The sequence below is a fragment of the Solanum tuberosum genome, unplaced genomic scaffold (assembly GCF_000226075.1).
Source record: "Solanum tuberosum cultivar DM 1-3 516 R44 unplaced genomic scaffold, SolTub_3.0 scf00083, whole genome shotgun sequence".
Classification (NCBI taxonomy): domain Eukaryota; kingdom Viridiplantae; phylum Streptophyta; class Magnoliopsida; order Solanales; family Solanaceae; genus Solanum; species Solanum tuberosum.
Window position 1 is genome coordinate 406,100 of NW_006239015.1, and position 16,052 is coordinate 422,151.

Sequence of the window (16,052 nt, forward strand, 5' to 3'; positions counted from 1 at the left end):
GTTTCGTTCAGATTCTTTCAAGGTTATGTTATGCTTTAGAAAATCCCCTTACATGCTCGTAGATTCCACGTACTGAGTCATTTTGCCTACATCTTTTCATGATGCAGACACAGGTATTCGAGATCATCAACAGGAGATTCGTTGATACATCCGGGAGTTCGAGTTAGCTATGGTGAGCCTCCTTATTTTCGGAGGATTTCATTTACTTTTCAGTTTAGTCAGGATGTCACGGGTCTTGTCCCGACTTTCATCTTTATCAGTTAGAGGCTTCATAGATAGTCAGTATAGTTGAGAAGTCTGTATTATTCATTTATTTTATTAAATATTTTAAAGACTTAAGTTGCCTATTTTATAGCGAGTTGAATATATTATTTTATTCTAAGTTGTTCATTTGAGTTGAAGTTTTGAAAAGTTGAGTTTATTGAATTTTATTCAGTTTTAAACTTTTGCATGCTTAAGTTAGTCTTCTGCTTGTAGTCAGCTAGGATGAGGGTTCGCTTGGGGACCCGCAATGGTCTTCGAGAGCCGGTCATGTCCAGGGTGTAGACTCGGATCGTGATGGGGGGTTCCCGGGGGAAGGGGTAAATTTTTTTTGTTTGAACAACCAGAATTTTTTTGTTTTTGGAAAACAAAAAAAAAATTAGGGGTAGGCTGGTGAAAGGTGTGGGGTGGGGGGGTAAAAAAAAAAAATTTGAAAAAAATAGTTTTTTTTTTTGGAAAACAAAAAATTTAGGGTTCGGTTGGTGGAAGGTGGGAGGGGGGTGGGGGTTCCCGGCGGAGGGTGTAATTTTTTGAAAAACATATTTTTTAAAATGGGTTAGAACCATTTTATCCAAACCATATTTGACCAAATCCATATTTACCCATATTCTATTTGGGTGGATTGTAATCCATACCATTTTTGCTCACTTCATATTCAATCCATCCAAATCTGATCCAATCCAACCATTTCTCACCCCTACTTCTAACAAACTATGCCAGCTCATCATCAAGTAACTAATGGAATGAATCGTTACTAACTAATGGACCAAATTCATTATGTAGCGTGAGCGTGACTAATTAATGGATCAGATTCATCATGTGATGCATCTGAACACCTATCATATATTTTCAAAACAAAAATATTCTATTTATCTCAAGATAGTCCCAACAAAACACAATTTCAATTTTTTCTATGGGATCAAAAATTCAAATCAATTGCTGGAATTTGAACTTCTTAGGCTTAATTTCTAAATTCCTTAAGACAGATATTACTTTATCAAAATTGGAAGCTAGAAGGATTTATTATTTTACATTCAATGTCTGTACATAAAACTTCGGAGTTTTAATTCAGGACTAAAATTCTTTTTGAGAATTGATTAATCTTGCGATTAATTAATTATGGAGTGGCACAAGAAACAATTCGATGTTATTTTCATCAGAGAAATCAAATTTATATTGACTAATTAATTGTGCACATAAAAACAAAAACTAAAGATTGATATGAAAGAGTAGCACGTCTTGTTCGATAAAAGCCAAAATAACACTGGTAGGAAATAGGAATTAAATATAATTGAAGAAAACCTTAGAAGATATCAGATATTTGCTACGTGGAGCTTTAGAAGTAACATTAGTGTAAAGTATAAAAATAGTGTATATCCTATCAATACTTATAATTTGAATGGGACATAGTACGTAGCTGTGGTCAGTACTCGTCTAATAAATGTAAAACACTCAATACCACCACAATCACCTATTGAAGATAAAATGCTCCCTAACAAAGATAATTCTTTATTCAGGATAACTGGATTCGATAACTCTTTACTCAGGGCAACTCAATCTTGAGACATATGATTAAGAATAAAGAAATATTTATCACTCCACCATAATTCTTATTTGGTTGTATTATGAAGCTACCTTTACTTGTTATAGCCTGTATCTAATTTTGTTTTTGAGTTTACAATCTCATATTTAAAAATGATAATTTAATAATATAAAAATTAATTACACAATGTATATACGTTAGATTCCGATCCATGTGCGGTAGAAAACTATTAATACCACTCACCAATTTTCTTGTCGCACGTTGATTAATGTCCGGTAGAAGATAAGGATGGTGTATAGTCAATTTCACTTTCTATCATACAATTCTGACAGGTATGTATATCGGAGCGGAGTTAAAAGTCTGGATTCAGATTTTGTCGAACTGAATAATTTTTGTTTAAATATTTGTATTAAGAAATTTAGTAAATATATAACATATTAAGTTTCGAACCTCATTATTAACACTTTAAATTATCTTATAAAATTTAAAATTCATAAAATTAAAATGATCGACTTCGCCTCTTTAGGTATATTTCAGGACAAGAAGGTTAAAAGTTTTAGAGTAAATGAAGAAAACCATTAAAATTGTGATACATAAGAGTCGTAAATAAACGATACTTGTTTATTTTCGTGTAACATCCCTGATCCCAGACCAGCTATATTTTCTTATCTCAATCGTGTGACAGGTATATGTATTATATTATAAGAAAGAAAAGATAATTTAGGGTGTTTCTGTCGTAATAAAGAATTAAAAGATTTAGATGGTGTAGATAGATATGCTAAGCTGTAAGGCGCGGCGAACAGAAATTGCATATGGGCTCCAACATCTGCCAGCTAACGTGACATTGAAATACATGTTTTAGAACGTAACTGAACACATGTTTCAGTTAATGCATGTCAATTTTTTCCAAACTATATTCAGGGGCGGCTCAACGTAATCGGAGGCCTAAAGCGAAATCTTAATTAGAGGCCTAAAATCTAAATAAACTTCACATGCATTTTAATTTAAAATTTATTTTTCTTACTATTTTTAAATGCAAAGTATTACCTAATATTTCTTTTATATATAAATGATTTATTCGATTTTCCTTTTCAATTATTAGTTTTAAATAAGATTTTATTAATTTCAACATTGAAAAATATTATTTTACTCGGGCAATCATTATATGAATTGTTAACATAGTTCTACAAGTAATAAGTTGACAAATTTCAAATAAATATAAGAGTTAGAACCATAGCTTTGATGAAGTTGATAATTTGGTTACCCCACATTTTACTATGGTTGTTGTAATGCTTGAAATACTAAGAAGAATGGAAAAGAATTTACAATTCAATTTGTTCAACACTTTTTGTACTATTAATTGATACTTTTGACAGAATATTTCTATAACTTATCAACAATTTAAAGAAGAGGGTGTAAAAGGAGTTAAAAAGAAAATAATGTGAGTATTAGTAGAGAGAGTGTAAGAAAATAAAACAATATTTTCTTGATTTTTTCTATTTGAATTGGATTGAAGAGAATAAAATAATTATTTTAAATATATACTTTTTATCATAAATAATTAATGTTTTTCTTTAAAAAATTAATACATAATTTATTTTTGGTAAAAAATTGAGGCCCCCTAAAATTGCGGGCCTAAGGCCAATGCCTTATTTTTGTATACATAGAGCCGGCCCTGACTATATTCATATAGAAAATGCGTGGATGGGATAAGCTCTTCATAAATGAGGTTCAAAGCTAAGAATTGAAACCATAGTGATCCACAACCAAAAGAATATCCGAATTTTCCCACACCAACGGACCCATAGATTTTGGGTTCAGACTCTGAATATGAAACATTCTGTAGCGTGAATCAAAATATTTAAGCTTTAATGTAGATATTGGACAATCAGTGGGAAATCAAAAAGAATAACCTAGCCATAACCTAATGATTTATGTTTCGCCATAAATTTTGATATTAAAAAAATTGAGTTTTTTTGAATTTTGAAGTTGTTTACATCAAAAATGATCTGTGCTATTTGAAGAAAGTTCTTAAAATCTAATCTAAAATTTAAGGCTAAACATACGGAAGTTTTCAATATTTGAAATTTCACGTTTTGCCGGCATTATTCCACGTAGATGAAATGTAGGGTGAAAGTGATTGGCTAGTACCTTCTCGGTTATCACCTTCTCTTTGGAATTGTTTGCTCTTTTTTGTCGTTAAAAAAGAAAAGATTTTTTCTTTTTTGGCCCAACTCCACCTGCAAGTTAGTTCAAATCAATTTTTATTTCGTGGGAACTCATAAAAATAATGAGCCTAATTTTACTTTAATAAATGAATTCAAAAGATTAATATTATCAAAATTATATAAGAAGATAAATTATCATTCCAACAGAAACGGAGTTATGATATTGAATTTACAATTTAAATTAAAATTACTAAATTTCATCGAATTAGTACTTACGTTTGCGTCCCATCCATGTGGACTACTAAACAATTTGTGTTCTTCTTGGTCCTCAAATTTGACTGGAGTAAACTGGGGAAACAAACAAAATGGCACTTGATGTTGTTATTTTATATTATATTTTTATAGATTAGAATAATGTAGAATGACTCAAGGGTGAGTCAGTACAAATAATTGAAGATGCAAATAGCCAAAAATTTCATAATTATTGTGTATCCAGTACATTCGGCGATGACAAAAAAACCTTTGGCGCAACGCCGCGTATATGCGGCGATCAAATCAATTACTGTACTATTTGGTTTGTTAGATGGACCTACTTACATCATCCGGTAAACATTATTTTCATATCAGCACCACAATTAGTATTCATGTTTTTTCTCGTGTCCACTCGAAAAATAGTAATTGTATATTTCTCTGCTAATTCTCCAAAAAAATATAATTATCTTGTATGCATTAGTAAATATGAATGAGTTTTAAAAGTGTATCAAATAGAGTATTGATGTTAATATATAAAATTAATGTATTTTAGTTAGGAGTGTCAAATAACCCGCAACCGCTACAATCTCGTCTGTTTTATTATTGACCAACATCATATCAAAATTACATGGGTCCACATGTTTGCCACTTTCTGTTCAGTCTCTTTGGTGGGCCACCAACCTACGAGATTAGGATAGGATATCCGAATATAATGGAATTAAAATAGTTAGGTAGATAATTTTACCAGAATATTCGAGTATATCCATAACAACAAATATAGGCAATGAAAGTTATAGAAAAAAACAAAAATAGGAAATGAAAAATAGAAAAAGATGAAAATTTGAGAAATAATTGACCTTAGACTGACGTGTATCCATGCTGTCTTGGTGTACCCTTTTAGACTTGGGATTTACTTTAACGAATCATCATATGCCACGCTGGACAAATGGGCTCCACGCGTCATGTGCATGTACATACCACGTCAACAAGCGGGCCCTACGTTTTTGGGCATGGTAAGTGGTATATAAAGCCGGTTCTTAAGATTGGTCAAAAACACACAAATATTTTACAACAAGTTTTTAGTTCTATCTACATCTCATTACAATAATGGTCGGAGTTATGGCTCGGAAACCACTAAATCACCGGATTTTGACGTGGGACCACCGGGAAATTGAGATTTCCGGTGAGCCTACGATAAATAATTCCGATACCGTTTTCAGCTTTTTGGATGAAGAGGTTCAAAGTTCGTCACCGGAAAGTATTAACGATGATGTTTATGTTAATAACCGAGACGATGAGGACGATGACAAAGAAAATGTTGAAGATAATCAATTTTGGGAAAATCAACATCAACTTTTACAAGTAAGTTTCAACTCCGGCTTTTTAGCGCTATAACAAAATTCTCATTTTTTATATATTTTTCTTATTTTCTAGTTTAATTAACTCAATTTCTTTGTATTTGCAGTCTGTATTATGCCGAACAACATCGTTGGAATCACAAATCCGAAGCATTACTAAAGAAACAAAGCAATCGGAAAATGGTTGCTCTTGCCGGAAAATGGTCGGAGACGGCTGCCGGAACTGTCTGATGAAAGAGGTGTCCAGTCGTTTACAAAATGCTGGATTTAACTCAGCAATTTGCAAGTCTAAGTGGAAGAGCTCACCAGATATTCCCTCAGGTAATTAATTATATACATTTAATAGGCATTATATTGGCAAGTGACTAATCCCAATTTATGTGTCACATAAATTAAGGCAAGGCAGAGAAGTACAATTTTATTAGAGAATCGTTAATTAACATTTGTTCTTTACAATGTAACAGGTGAACATACATTCATAGACGTGGTGGACAATTCGAGCCTTAAAAAAGGAGAAGTGAGAATAATTATAGAAGTAAATTTTCGATGTGAATTTGAATTAGCGAAAGCAAGCGAAGGATACAATCGACTGGTGAAATGCCTACCAGAAGTGTTTGTAGGAAAAATAGAGAGATTATTGTCAGTAATAAAGATTTTGTGCAATGGTGCAAAGAAATGCATGAAGGTGAAGAAAATACATGTTGCACCATGGCGGAAACAAAAGTACATGCAAGCTAAGTGGCTTAAAACAGTTGAACGGACGGCAGCAAATGTTAAATTGCCAGTATCAAACGCTGAATATACAAGTGATCCACTGCCACGGCGGCCAAGAGCATCGATGCTTACAATGGATTTGTTGGAATTTGTACCAAATTTGCATTGCACTGCAGTTAAAGTTGCCTGAAGGGATATGATATGTATGTAGTTTATTTTCTTTTGGTTTTTGCAGGGGGGAGGGTTTGGTTCTTTTTTTCTTAGGATTTAATTAGACCTAGTTGTAATATTCTTATTAGAAAAAAGTGAGCAAGTTCATCATAGTGTCCAATTTCAATTGAGTTGTTTCTATTTAACGTTAATTAACGGATTGTGATAACTCAATTTTCTTCTTGATTGACATATTTTTACATTTTTTAAGCATCCTTATTTTTAATATCATAGTGTTATAAATTCGATCAGAAAATACTTAGTTCTCTCTAGCTCTTATTTTCTTCACGCTTGATAGGTAGCAGAAGTTAGATACTTCGTTAGGATTAGTAAGGTTAAGGTAAGGCCTAACCTCCCTTGCTTTGCTTGTACTTGTCCATATTGATATTTTTTAAAAAGAGGAATTGCTTGCATGGTCGCCATCAATATATTTAGTGTACTAAATTTTTTATTCAGATAAAAAAAAGGATATTTTCTACATATTATTGGCTCAAGGAAAACTATATAAAAAATAAATCAAAAAAAAATACTTCATATACATGAATATACTTCTGCACAATATGTTTTCCAATTTTTTTCAGGTTGATAAAAAAATTGAAAAATACATTTTTAGAAAAATAAATTCCTTAAAATGAGGAATTTTTTTTTTCCCAAGAGAATAGTAGTACTGCTGTTAGCTTACAAAAGAATCGAATATCTAATCTAATGAAGACTGATTAGTAACTCATTTTTTTAATTTCATCTTTCCACTTATTTCATGAATAATTGAATTAATTAATCATAGGTTATTTTAGTACTTTACTAACAACTAACAACGCATCAACACAATTAAATAACTTGACCTTATATGTCATATTGTTTGAACTGGTTGTGATCTTCTTTCACAAAAGAAGTTTTTGGAAGGGGATAGGAAGATTCCCTTTGCTTAGCTGACTAATTAAGAAAAGCGACTAATTAACCAAAAAAAGATTTGATTAATTGAATAAGTCCGCTTTGTTTTGATATAATCAATAGGTAATAGAGTTAGTTTAACTAGAACACTCCATTAGGAACAAAGACCTGATTTGCTAGTCTACACTTCAATCTCAAAATGTTTTTTTTTTGTTAAAAAAGTATTACAAAAATTAAAATTATATTATCTCTAATAACTTAAGTTTTCAAATTAAATAATCATAAATTTTAATGTAATATCAATGTATGAAATCAAATCTCACGGTCACCTATATTACAAATAATTTAAGCCCAGTAAATTATCACAAGTTGGTTCCCATCTAAATCTTCCACCTGCCTATTTTTGTCGTCTCATTTTACGATCCAATCTCTAGTCAATGGGTTATTTGCCATCCTAAGATTTGTTTAGGATACCAACTTGAAAAATTGTTTAATCATATATTAAAGGGGAGTAATATGTTGATTATTAATTAATAAAAAATTTGGGCCAGCTAAAACAAGCTGGAAATGGTGGCGACCCGTAAACCTACAATTAGGGCGATTACTAGTTTTTCATTTTATTTTTTTGGCCAGAATATTGCAAATTATTCTGGAGTTTACTATCTTTGACTTTTCAATTTTGCCCGAATTTATGCAAATTAGAATGAACGAGATGCTACAATAATAAGTTTAGAAAGTTAAAAAGAAAATTAGCTAAAGTTAGAATAATTACAAAGTTAAAAATTCATGAAACTTCTATCTACTTTGTGGAGTTAATAATATATATAATTTTATTTATTTGTGGATTCATAATTAGATGGCATAATAAATAATTTAATTTATCATGTCAAATTTATTTTAATGATAAATGTAGTTAAATGATTTTTGAAAACAAAAGTACGTTTTATCTTGAATGAATTTATTGATACAAAATAAAGTTTAATGACTTTGCCAGAGAATTTTTCCACCCATTTTATGGCACAAAAAATATGTACTAATCCTTATGAAAAAAAGTAACAAATCGTCGTGAATTACAAGATAATTTTTTATCTATTTTAAAATTACAGATAATTAAGTTAGAGCTTAAAATAAACTTACAATTAGAATTTGTACTCATACAAGCAAATTAAAATAATCATCATTACAAATAAGTCAAATATACTTAATAACAAAACCAGACATGCTCTATTCTAGAACTAATAGCACAATTTCAAGTTAAAATAAAATAAATTAATGAAAAAACATAAGATAGGTAAAATATTCATAAAAATATATTATATATACTTTATCGTTCAATTTGATTTGATCTTTTCTTTGGTATTTTTTATAATTAAAAATCAAAACTAAATTAAATATCATCAACTATTCAAAATTTATAACCAAATCAAACAAAATCTAAAAAAGAAAATAATTTATTTAATTTGATTTTGATCGATTACTTAATAGCAGATAAAAATATATAGAGAGTGATCATATATAGTCAACTTATTTGTCTGTATCAATTTATTTAGAGTAAAACAGGTCCAATTAGTGTGCAGATTAAAAAATCCCACAATAATCTTCTGGATTTCTCTAATATCCATCCTCCACATTCTAGATAATAATAATAATTAACAAAAACATAGGCAGGACGCTGCGTATTCCTACATCAATCATCAAATAACATCCTAATAATTATCATCAATAATCTTAATGAAATAATAATACTATGCTTTAACAGTCTAAAAGGTTAAATTAATTATTAGTATGTTAATGGTGGTACCCTCCATAAAACATTCTGTATTTAGGTGAAGAGGCAAGATGGACCCATCCACAACATCGGATAAACATCCACTTAATTCCCAACTGCATCACATAGGAAAAATTAGAGGCATCAAATGAATGAATTGAGTTGAATTTAGACGGATCAAAACTATTTCAATTAAAATTGATATAGACTGACGTGGATCCATGGAATATATATGGGCTCCACTACTCATGTTCATGAACCTTCCTCTGGCCACGTCAGACTTGTGGGTCCTACTCTAGTGGCATGATCGCGATATACTAATACTAATTACGCTATAAATCCAGAAACACAAATATTATAAGAGAGCTTTTTTATCTTTATTCCATTTAAGAATTTAGAGGGAATAATGGTCGGAGTAACAGCTAAGAGACCTCTAAGTCACCGGATTTTGACGTGTCACAACCGGGAAAGTGAATTTTCCGGCGACCATGCTATTAATATTTCTGACACTATTTTTAGTTTTCTTGACGAGGAGGGTTCGTCAATAGAAAGTGTTATTGATGATGTTTACGTTGAAGATGAAGAGAGAGAAAATGTTGAAGATAATAAATTCTGGGAAACTCAACATCAGCTTTTACAAGTAAGTACTCTTTTAAGGTCAAAATTATAATTTTCAACTTCCATTATATAATCTTGACAATATTCACTTCATAAACTAAATTTTAAGATTCGTATTAGAGCGCTAAACTTATCACATCTCAATTCTTATTAATTAACTTGATATTACACTCATCATATTATACTGTCCACGCTTCACATGGTCTTGACCATAATTTATTTCTTATATGTTTTTAAGGAAAGATTTTCCAAATAACGATAAGGTGAGAATTCTAGAAAAGTTAAAAAGATTTCTAATTTCATAATTTTTTTTTAAAAAATCAAGAATAAGGAACTTGTTAGAAATTTAAAAACCTATAGTTTCTTAATTAGGATAGTTGAATTTTATAGACTTCAATAAATCGAAAAGGGATAAATGTAGTTGTAGTGGTATATAATTAAGCTATAGTCTTAATTAAAAGGGTCTAATTTTTTATTTCCCAATTTAGCTCTCATAGCTTTAATTTTCTTCTTTATTCATTATTAATTACTCATATTTTAATTAATTACAGTCAGTATTATGCCGGACGACAACATTAGAATCACAGATCCGAAGTATTACTAAACAAACCTTAAAAGAAGCATCAAAAAATTGCAGCTGTGAAATGGTCAACAATATTATTACTACTAGTTGTCCAAATTGTCTCATGAAGGAGGTGTGCACTAGCCTACAAAATAGTGGTTTCAACTCAGCAATTTGCAAGTCAAAGTGGAAGAGCTCACCAGATATTCCCTCAGGTAATTACTTTACAATATTATAATTAGTCACATAGAAGTTTTGTAAAGAAAAAGTAAGTAAAAGGACATGAATATCTCTAATTTTTAAAAAAAAAAATATACATCATGACAACTTTAGTTTAGGCCTAACTTAATATAATTATATATGACAAGTGAAGACCTTTTTTTAAAAAAATATATATATATATATATAATAAAATATACATCTACCACGTTATCCTTATCAAACCAAATTAAACAATTTTTACCTACCACTAGTGACTAATTTTCATTTGAATTTTGTATTTTTATACTGAAGTATATATATATCGATCATTATCTATTTTTTTTTAATGTAACATTAATGTTGTTATACCATGTAACAGGTGAACATACATTTATAGACGTGGTAGACAATTCGAGCCCTAAAAAAGGAGAAGTGAGGATAATTATCGAATTAAATTTTCGAGGGGAGTTTGAATTAGCGAAAGCAAGCGAAGAATACAATCGACTGGTGAAATGCCTACCAGAAGTGTTTGTTGGGAAAATAGAGAGAGTAATAAAGATTTTATGCAATGCTGCTAAAAAGTGTATGAAGGAGAAGAAAATGCATATTGCGCCATGGAGGAAACAAAAATACATGCAAGCTAAGTGGCTTAAAACATCTGAACGTATGATGAGTAGTACTTCTAAATCTCCATTGTCAGCTGAAGAATATTGTTATTCGAATCGATTGTCGCGGCCCAAGGCATCGATGCTTACTGTTGATTTACTGGAAAATTTTCCGACTTTATGTCGTACTGCAGTTGAAGTGATGTGAACTATGAACGAAGAAGAGATCCTAGGCTCGATTCGATTGATGTAAACTGTTGGAGTGTTCCATTTTTGTAGTGTAATTTTCTTATTTAGGCTTCTCAAGTAGTGTGAGCTTAGAGTAAAATTTATATAATCTATATCTATATTATATTTTATTATTTTTATATATATAAGTGGGAATAACATGTGGGCCCCTTTTCCTCTCTATTTCACACCTTTTCAATTTGCCATGCATTTAATTACAATAATTAATAATTTAAAAGATTTTTACTATCTAATAAGAGCCTACAAACACACTATACGTTATATGTTCAAAAAATTCTATAAATCACAATAATTAACAACTTAAAATATTCTGTTATATATTTAAAATGATCCTACAAACACACTATACGTTATATTTAAAAGTACTATAAATCATAATTAAAATATATTTTTTTTAGAAAATTTTTTGTTGACTCTTGAAATGGTATCAGTGACACGTGAATTTAAATAGATGGAACAATATATATTATTGAAAGTTAACGATAATATTTTTTATAAATTATAACAAATTAGCAACTAAAATATTTTTGAAAAAACATACAAAATATTAGTTGGCTAGCTGCAATGTATTTTCAGAAGGCATTTCGGAACATTAAAGAAGGCCATTTTCAAAAGAAACTAGAGTGTTTTAATTTAAATTACTGCATAGCTTTTTAAAAATGGTGAGACCAACTTTAATTATATTCTTTAATTTTAAGTTCAAACCCTTAAGTTGTAGTTTTACTATTTTAAATATCGATAATATTTATGTAAATTTTGTAATCATTTTGACTAAAAATTAACAATCGATAAAACAAAATTCTTTAATGATGGATATCAAATAGGTCTCTTCATATTTTAAATAAAATCATTCAATTTCATATGATTTAAAATTTATTACTATAAATAACATTTATTGAGTATTTATTTTACATTTAATGAGATTATTTAAAATTGTTTAACTAACACCGCTTAAATAAATAAATTTATGAATAAATATTTGGTCCGTGCATACAAAAATTAAAATAATTTAATAAAAATTACTTAAAATGATCAAAGTTAATACTTATATTTATCATGTATTCATTTTAGAGTTAACATGAATGTTTACTACCATATAAATATATATAATTTATTCAAATTTAAAATTTAAAATTATTTATTTAACATCAATTAAAAATTAACTTTTAAATAAATATTGGGCCCGTGCTATCACGGGCTCTTCGTCACTAGTATATATATAAAGCTGAATCTAAATTCGCTGATGTGGCACCCTCCAATGGTCAGCATTTGCAATTATCTATTTTTAACTTGTTTTTAATTATTTCTGATTTTTTACTTCAAAACAAATACATAAATGAGTAAAAATATCACACTAAATAAGAGTAATTACAGCCCAAACCGTTTAAAAATCAGCCCACTAACATCACATTAACTATCCAATTGAATAGGTTAGGTTATCCTCAAAAGAATCTCTCTCTATATATAAAGCTAGATAAAAAAAATGTGATGTGGCACCTCTCTTTGGCCAAGGATCCTATTTATCTTTTTTCTCATTTTTTTGACATTTTTATTTATTTATTTATTATTATTTTACAAATATGAATGTGGCAATTACTATTCCTTTCATTTATTCACATTCTTTAATATAAATTTTTATTGTCTTTATTTTCATTATTTTCATGATCATAACTCCTAAATTTTATCAATAGTCATGTTCATGATTTCATTTTGATATTCCCTATTATAATCTTATAAATAGAGGCATTGTAATTTTTTCTTACAAAAGAAATGATCAAATCTATATAGTATATATATGTGTAAAGCTCTCAAATTTGTGGTGAAGGTGGTTTGAGATGATTCAGCTAAAAGAAAGGCACAAGTATTCTATACTTTTTTTCTTTCGATCACCATAATATTATTTTGAGTTTGGTATTTATTTGATTTGATTATAGGTAGATATCTACAGAAAATATAAAGAAAATAGATAGGATGGTGATAAGAAATTGTAAGCAATTCTTCTCAAACTCTCTTTCATATGTATTTCCTTTTTCTTTGTATGTTTGACTAAAGAAGTTATACTCCTTGATCATAAGTTTTGCTAAGTAATAAATATATGAGGTATTCAATTATACTCTTACTTTATTGTCAATTTTTTTTAAAGAATTTATGTATTTTGCAGTATTTAGAGAAGGGGAGGGGGAGGATGAAAGAAAAGTGAAATTTTATGATAAAATTAAATTCTGAACTTAATTACAATTCACAACTGTAAAAATAATATTGTTTTATCATTTTGCAGGTATAGATAATCTGATATACGGAGTGAAGAAAATGAAATGGTGAAATAATTAATTTAAGATTGAGAACAAGGAAATGAAAAATATAATAATTTAAAACTTTTCGTAAAATTGAATACTTAACTATACGAATAATGCTTTTATTTCTAAATAGTCATTTTGTAATAACAACTTTATTGCTTCTGTGTTACTCTAAATCTCCATAATTTTATATTTTTCTTTTCTTTTAATTTTGTTAATTGAGAGGTAAATATCTCTCCCATGAATTGTAGTACTTTAGACTTTCACATATTTTGAATTATAAATTTATGAAAAAATGATTACTAATTTTATGTCATGTGATAATTGTTTGAATTTTATCTTCTTTATTTTTATTCCACATAAATACACTAGATATGAATCTAACAAATAAGTGATATGCTTTTTTTTCCCTCCTATTATTATTTTTCAATTAAATGCATGAAATCTATAAATATTATAAAGCTAAAATTATAGAAAAGTAATGTGTCACCTCTGTATAACTTCCAATTGCATTATTTGTCTTCTCTTCTTCTTGGCATTTTACTCCCCCATTTCATTATATAATAATACAAGAATCTCTACTTAGAATTTTTTTTTTTTAACTATGTTAATTAAAAAACCATCTTCATAACTTATATCACTCTTTTTAAATAACTTCTATTATAATAATATTTATTAATTTTGTGACTTCAAATCACATGAACCTCCAATTGCATTATTTGTTTTCTCTTCTTCTAGGCATTTTCTTCTCCCATTTCATAATAATAATAATATCTGTTTAGTATTATAATTATTTTAATTAAAAAAATCATCTTCATAACTCATATAACCTTTTTAAAATAACTAATTATATTATAATAATAATCATTTATTTTGTGGCTTTAACTCACATTTCCATCACTCCTACTCTTAATATTCTCCATTACTCATATGTTTTTCCAAGTTTTGACATTTATAATAATGATATTTTACTTATAAATTTTGACACCTTATCATAATTTTCTCATTATGAATTTTCATATGATCTCAAATAAAAATGATATGACACCTCTTATAATTCAAATTTTCATTCTTTTTGATAATGTACTTAATTTTTTTTTCATGTATGTGCTATAATATTATAAAAAACTCAAAACTCACTTCTTCAACTCTCTTAAGTATATAATAAATTTGCCTATGTTAAAGTTGTGAAAAATTAAAGGCGTTACATTGATTATTTTTTTAGTTTTTTATTAATAATATTTAATTATTTATTTATAATAGACTGTAAATAGTCAATCATATACAATATTACAAATTTTCCTACAAAAGAAAGGTCATTCTATAATCTGAAATAATTGTATAAGTAGTTGATTTAATTTATAAAATTAAAATTTATATGTGTACATATGAAAGTTTTATATACTTTATTTTCTAAGTTCATAAGATATCCTTAAGAAAAATTTACTAATAACTTTCATAATCGCGCGAAGCGAGAACAAGTTTACTAGTTTGTAATACTTGTGAAAAGTGGTTGAAGTTGGCTACAGTTAAAATGTGTACAAAAAAAAAGAAGAGAAATGCGGTGAACGTGGATCGAACACGTGACCTTCAGATCTTCAGTCTGACGCTCTCCCAACTGAGCTATCCCCGCTATATGTTAAAAACTTGTACAGTAAAGTATATATATATATAACATAAGTGAAAAAAACTCACCTATTCTGTTTCACGATACCATTGAACATTTCAAAAACAGGTTTCTAAGAGATATAAAGTTGAAAAAGAGTTTCAAGAGAAGAAAACTTCAACACACCCCAAGAGATAAATTCGTGAGCTTTGTTGGATGATGTATAAGCCGACAATATTTGTTACATCCGATCATCGAGCCGCGCATGTACACTCTTTCCTTTTATTCCACCTGATGATTCAACTGATTTTTTTTCAAGCAAGAGTATTTAATATGGTGCAAAAAGTATATTAAAGTCAAATTATCTTATCAATACAATGATATGACAATCTAAACGAGAACATTAAGTTCATCGTTAAGAGGTGGGTATAGGTTTATGCATATAACTTAATGGTATATGTTGCTTTTTTAATTAAATATTTGACATCCTAGCTAAAGCATTATTACAAGTTTACAACATATAATATTTATGCATTAGGTAGCTCCATCACATTTTGTTTTTCCATTTTGATTTTATAACATTGCATCGAGTTCAATTTAATATCAAATCTCTGGCAAGTCCAACAAAAGATGGAGCACCATCTTGTATAATCCAATTGTTAATGTAGATGAGAAATCATATGATATGAGCACAGAACTTTCTCCTTAACTCAAGATCATATTGTCTAAAGCAGATTACTTAATTATAA

General features: G+C 28.7%; 2 protein-coding genes and 1 non-coding gene across 3 annotated transcripts; 2 read left to right on the forward strand and 1 right to left on the reverse strand.

Moving 5' to 3' along the window:
* Window positions 1–5,293: 5,293 nt before the first annotated feature.
* Window positions 5,294–6,673, forward strand: LOC102589326 (uncharacterized). Its single transcript, XM_006346970.2, has 3 exons — window positions 5,294–5,586; window positions 5,690–5,903; window positions 6,047–6,673. The coding sequence occupies exons 1-3, from the start codon at window positions 5,332–5,334 to the stop codon at window positions 6,484–6,486; spliced, it is 909 nt and encodes a 302-aa protein (XP_006347032.1). The 5' UTR covers window positions 5,294–5,331; the 3' UTR covers window positions 6,487–6,673.
* A 2,863-nt stretch (window positions 6,674–9,536) lies between these two features.
* LOC102589652 (uncharacterized) lies at window positions 9,537–11,528 on the forward strand. The gene is made up of 3 exons (XM_006346971.2): window positions 9,537–9,805; window positions 10,335–10,560; window positions 10,926–11,528. Exons 1-3 carry the CDS (start codon window positions 9,572–9,574, stop codon window positions 11,357–11,359), a joined length of 894 nt encoding a protein of 297 aa, XP_006347033.1. The 5' UTR covers window positions 9,537–9,571; the 3' UTR covers window positions 11,360–11,528.
* A 3,729-nt stretch (window positions 11,529–15,257) lies between these two features.
* TRNAF-GAA (transfer RNA phenylalanine (anticodon GAA)) lies at window positions 15,258–15,330 on the reverse strand. Its single transcript has one exon. It is a non-coding gene; the product is annotated as a tRNA-Phe (tRNA).
* Window positions 15,331–16,052: the final 722 nt, after the last annotated feature.

Coding starts and splice junctions, on each gene's coding strand:
- LOC102589326 (XM_006346970.2), top strand. CDS start 5,332: ATGGTCGGAGTTATGGCTCGGAAACCACTAAATCACCGGATTTTGACG. Junction 5,587..5,689: donor ATCAACATCAACTTTTACAA/GTAAGTTTCAAC, acceptor TTGTATTTGCAG/TCTGTATTATGCCGAACAAC. Junction 5,904..6,046: donor CTCACCAGATATTCCCTCAG/GTAATTAATTAT, acceptor ACAATGTAACAG/GTGAACATACATTCATAGAC.
- LOC102589652 (XM_006346971.2), top strand. CDS start 9,572: ATGGTCGGAGTAACAGCTAAGAGACCTCTAAGTCACCGGATTTTGACG. Junction 9,806..10,334: donor CTCAACATCAGCTTTTACAA/GTAAGTACTCTT, acceptor AATTAATTACAG/TCAGTATTATGCCGGACGAC. Junction 10,561..10,925: donor CTCACCAGATATTCCCTCAG/GTAATTACTTTA, acceptor ACCATGTAACAG/GTGAACATACATTTATAGAC.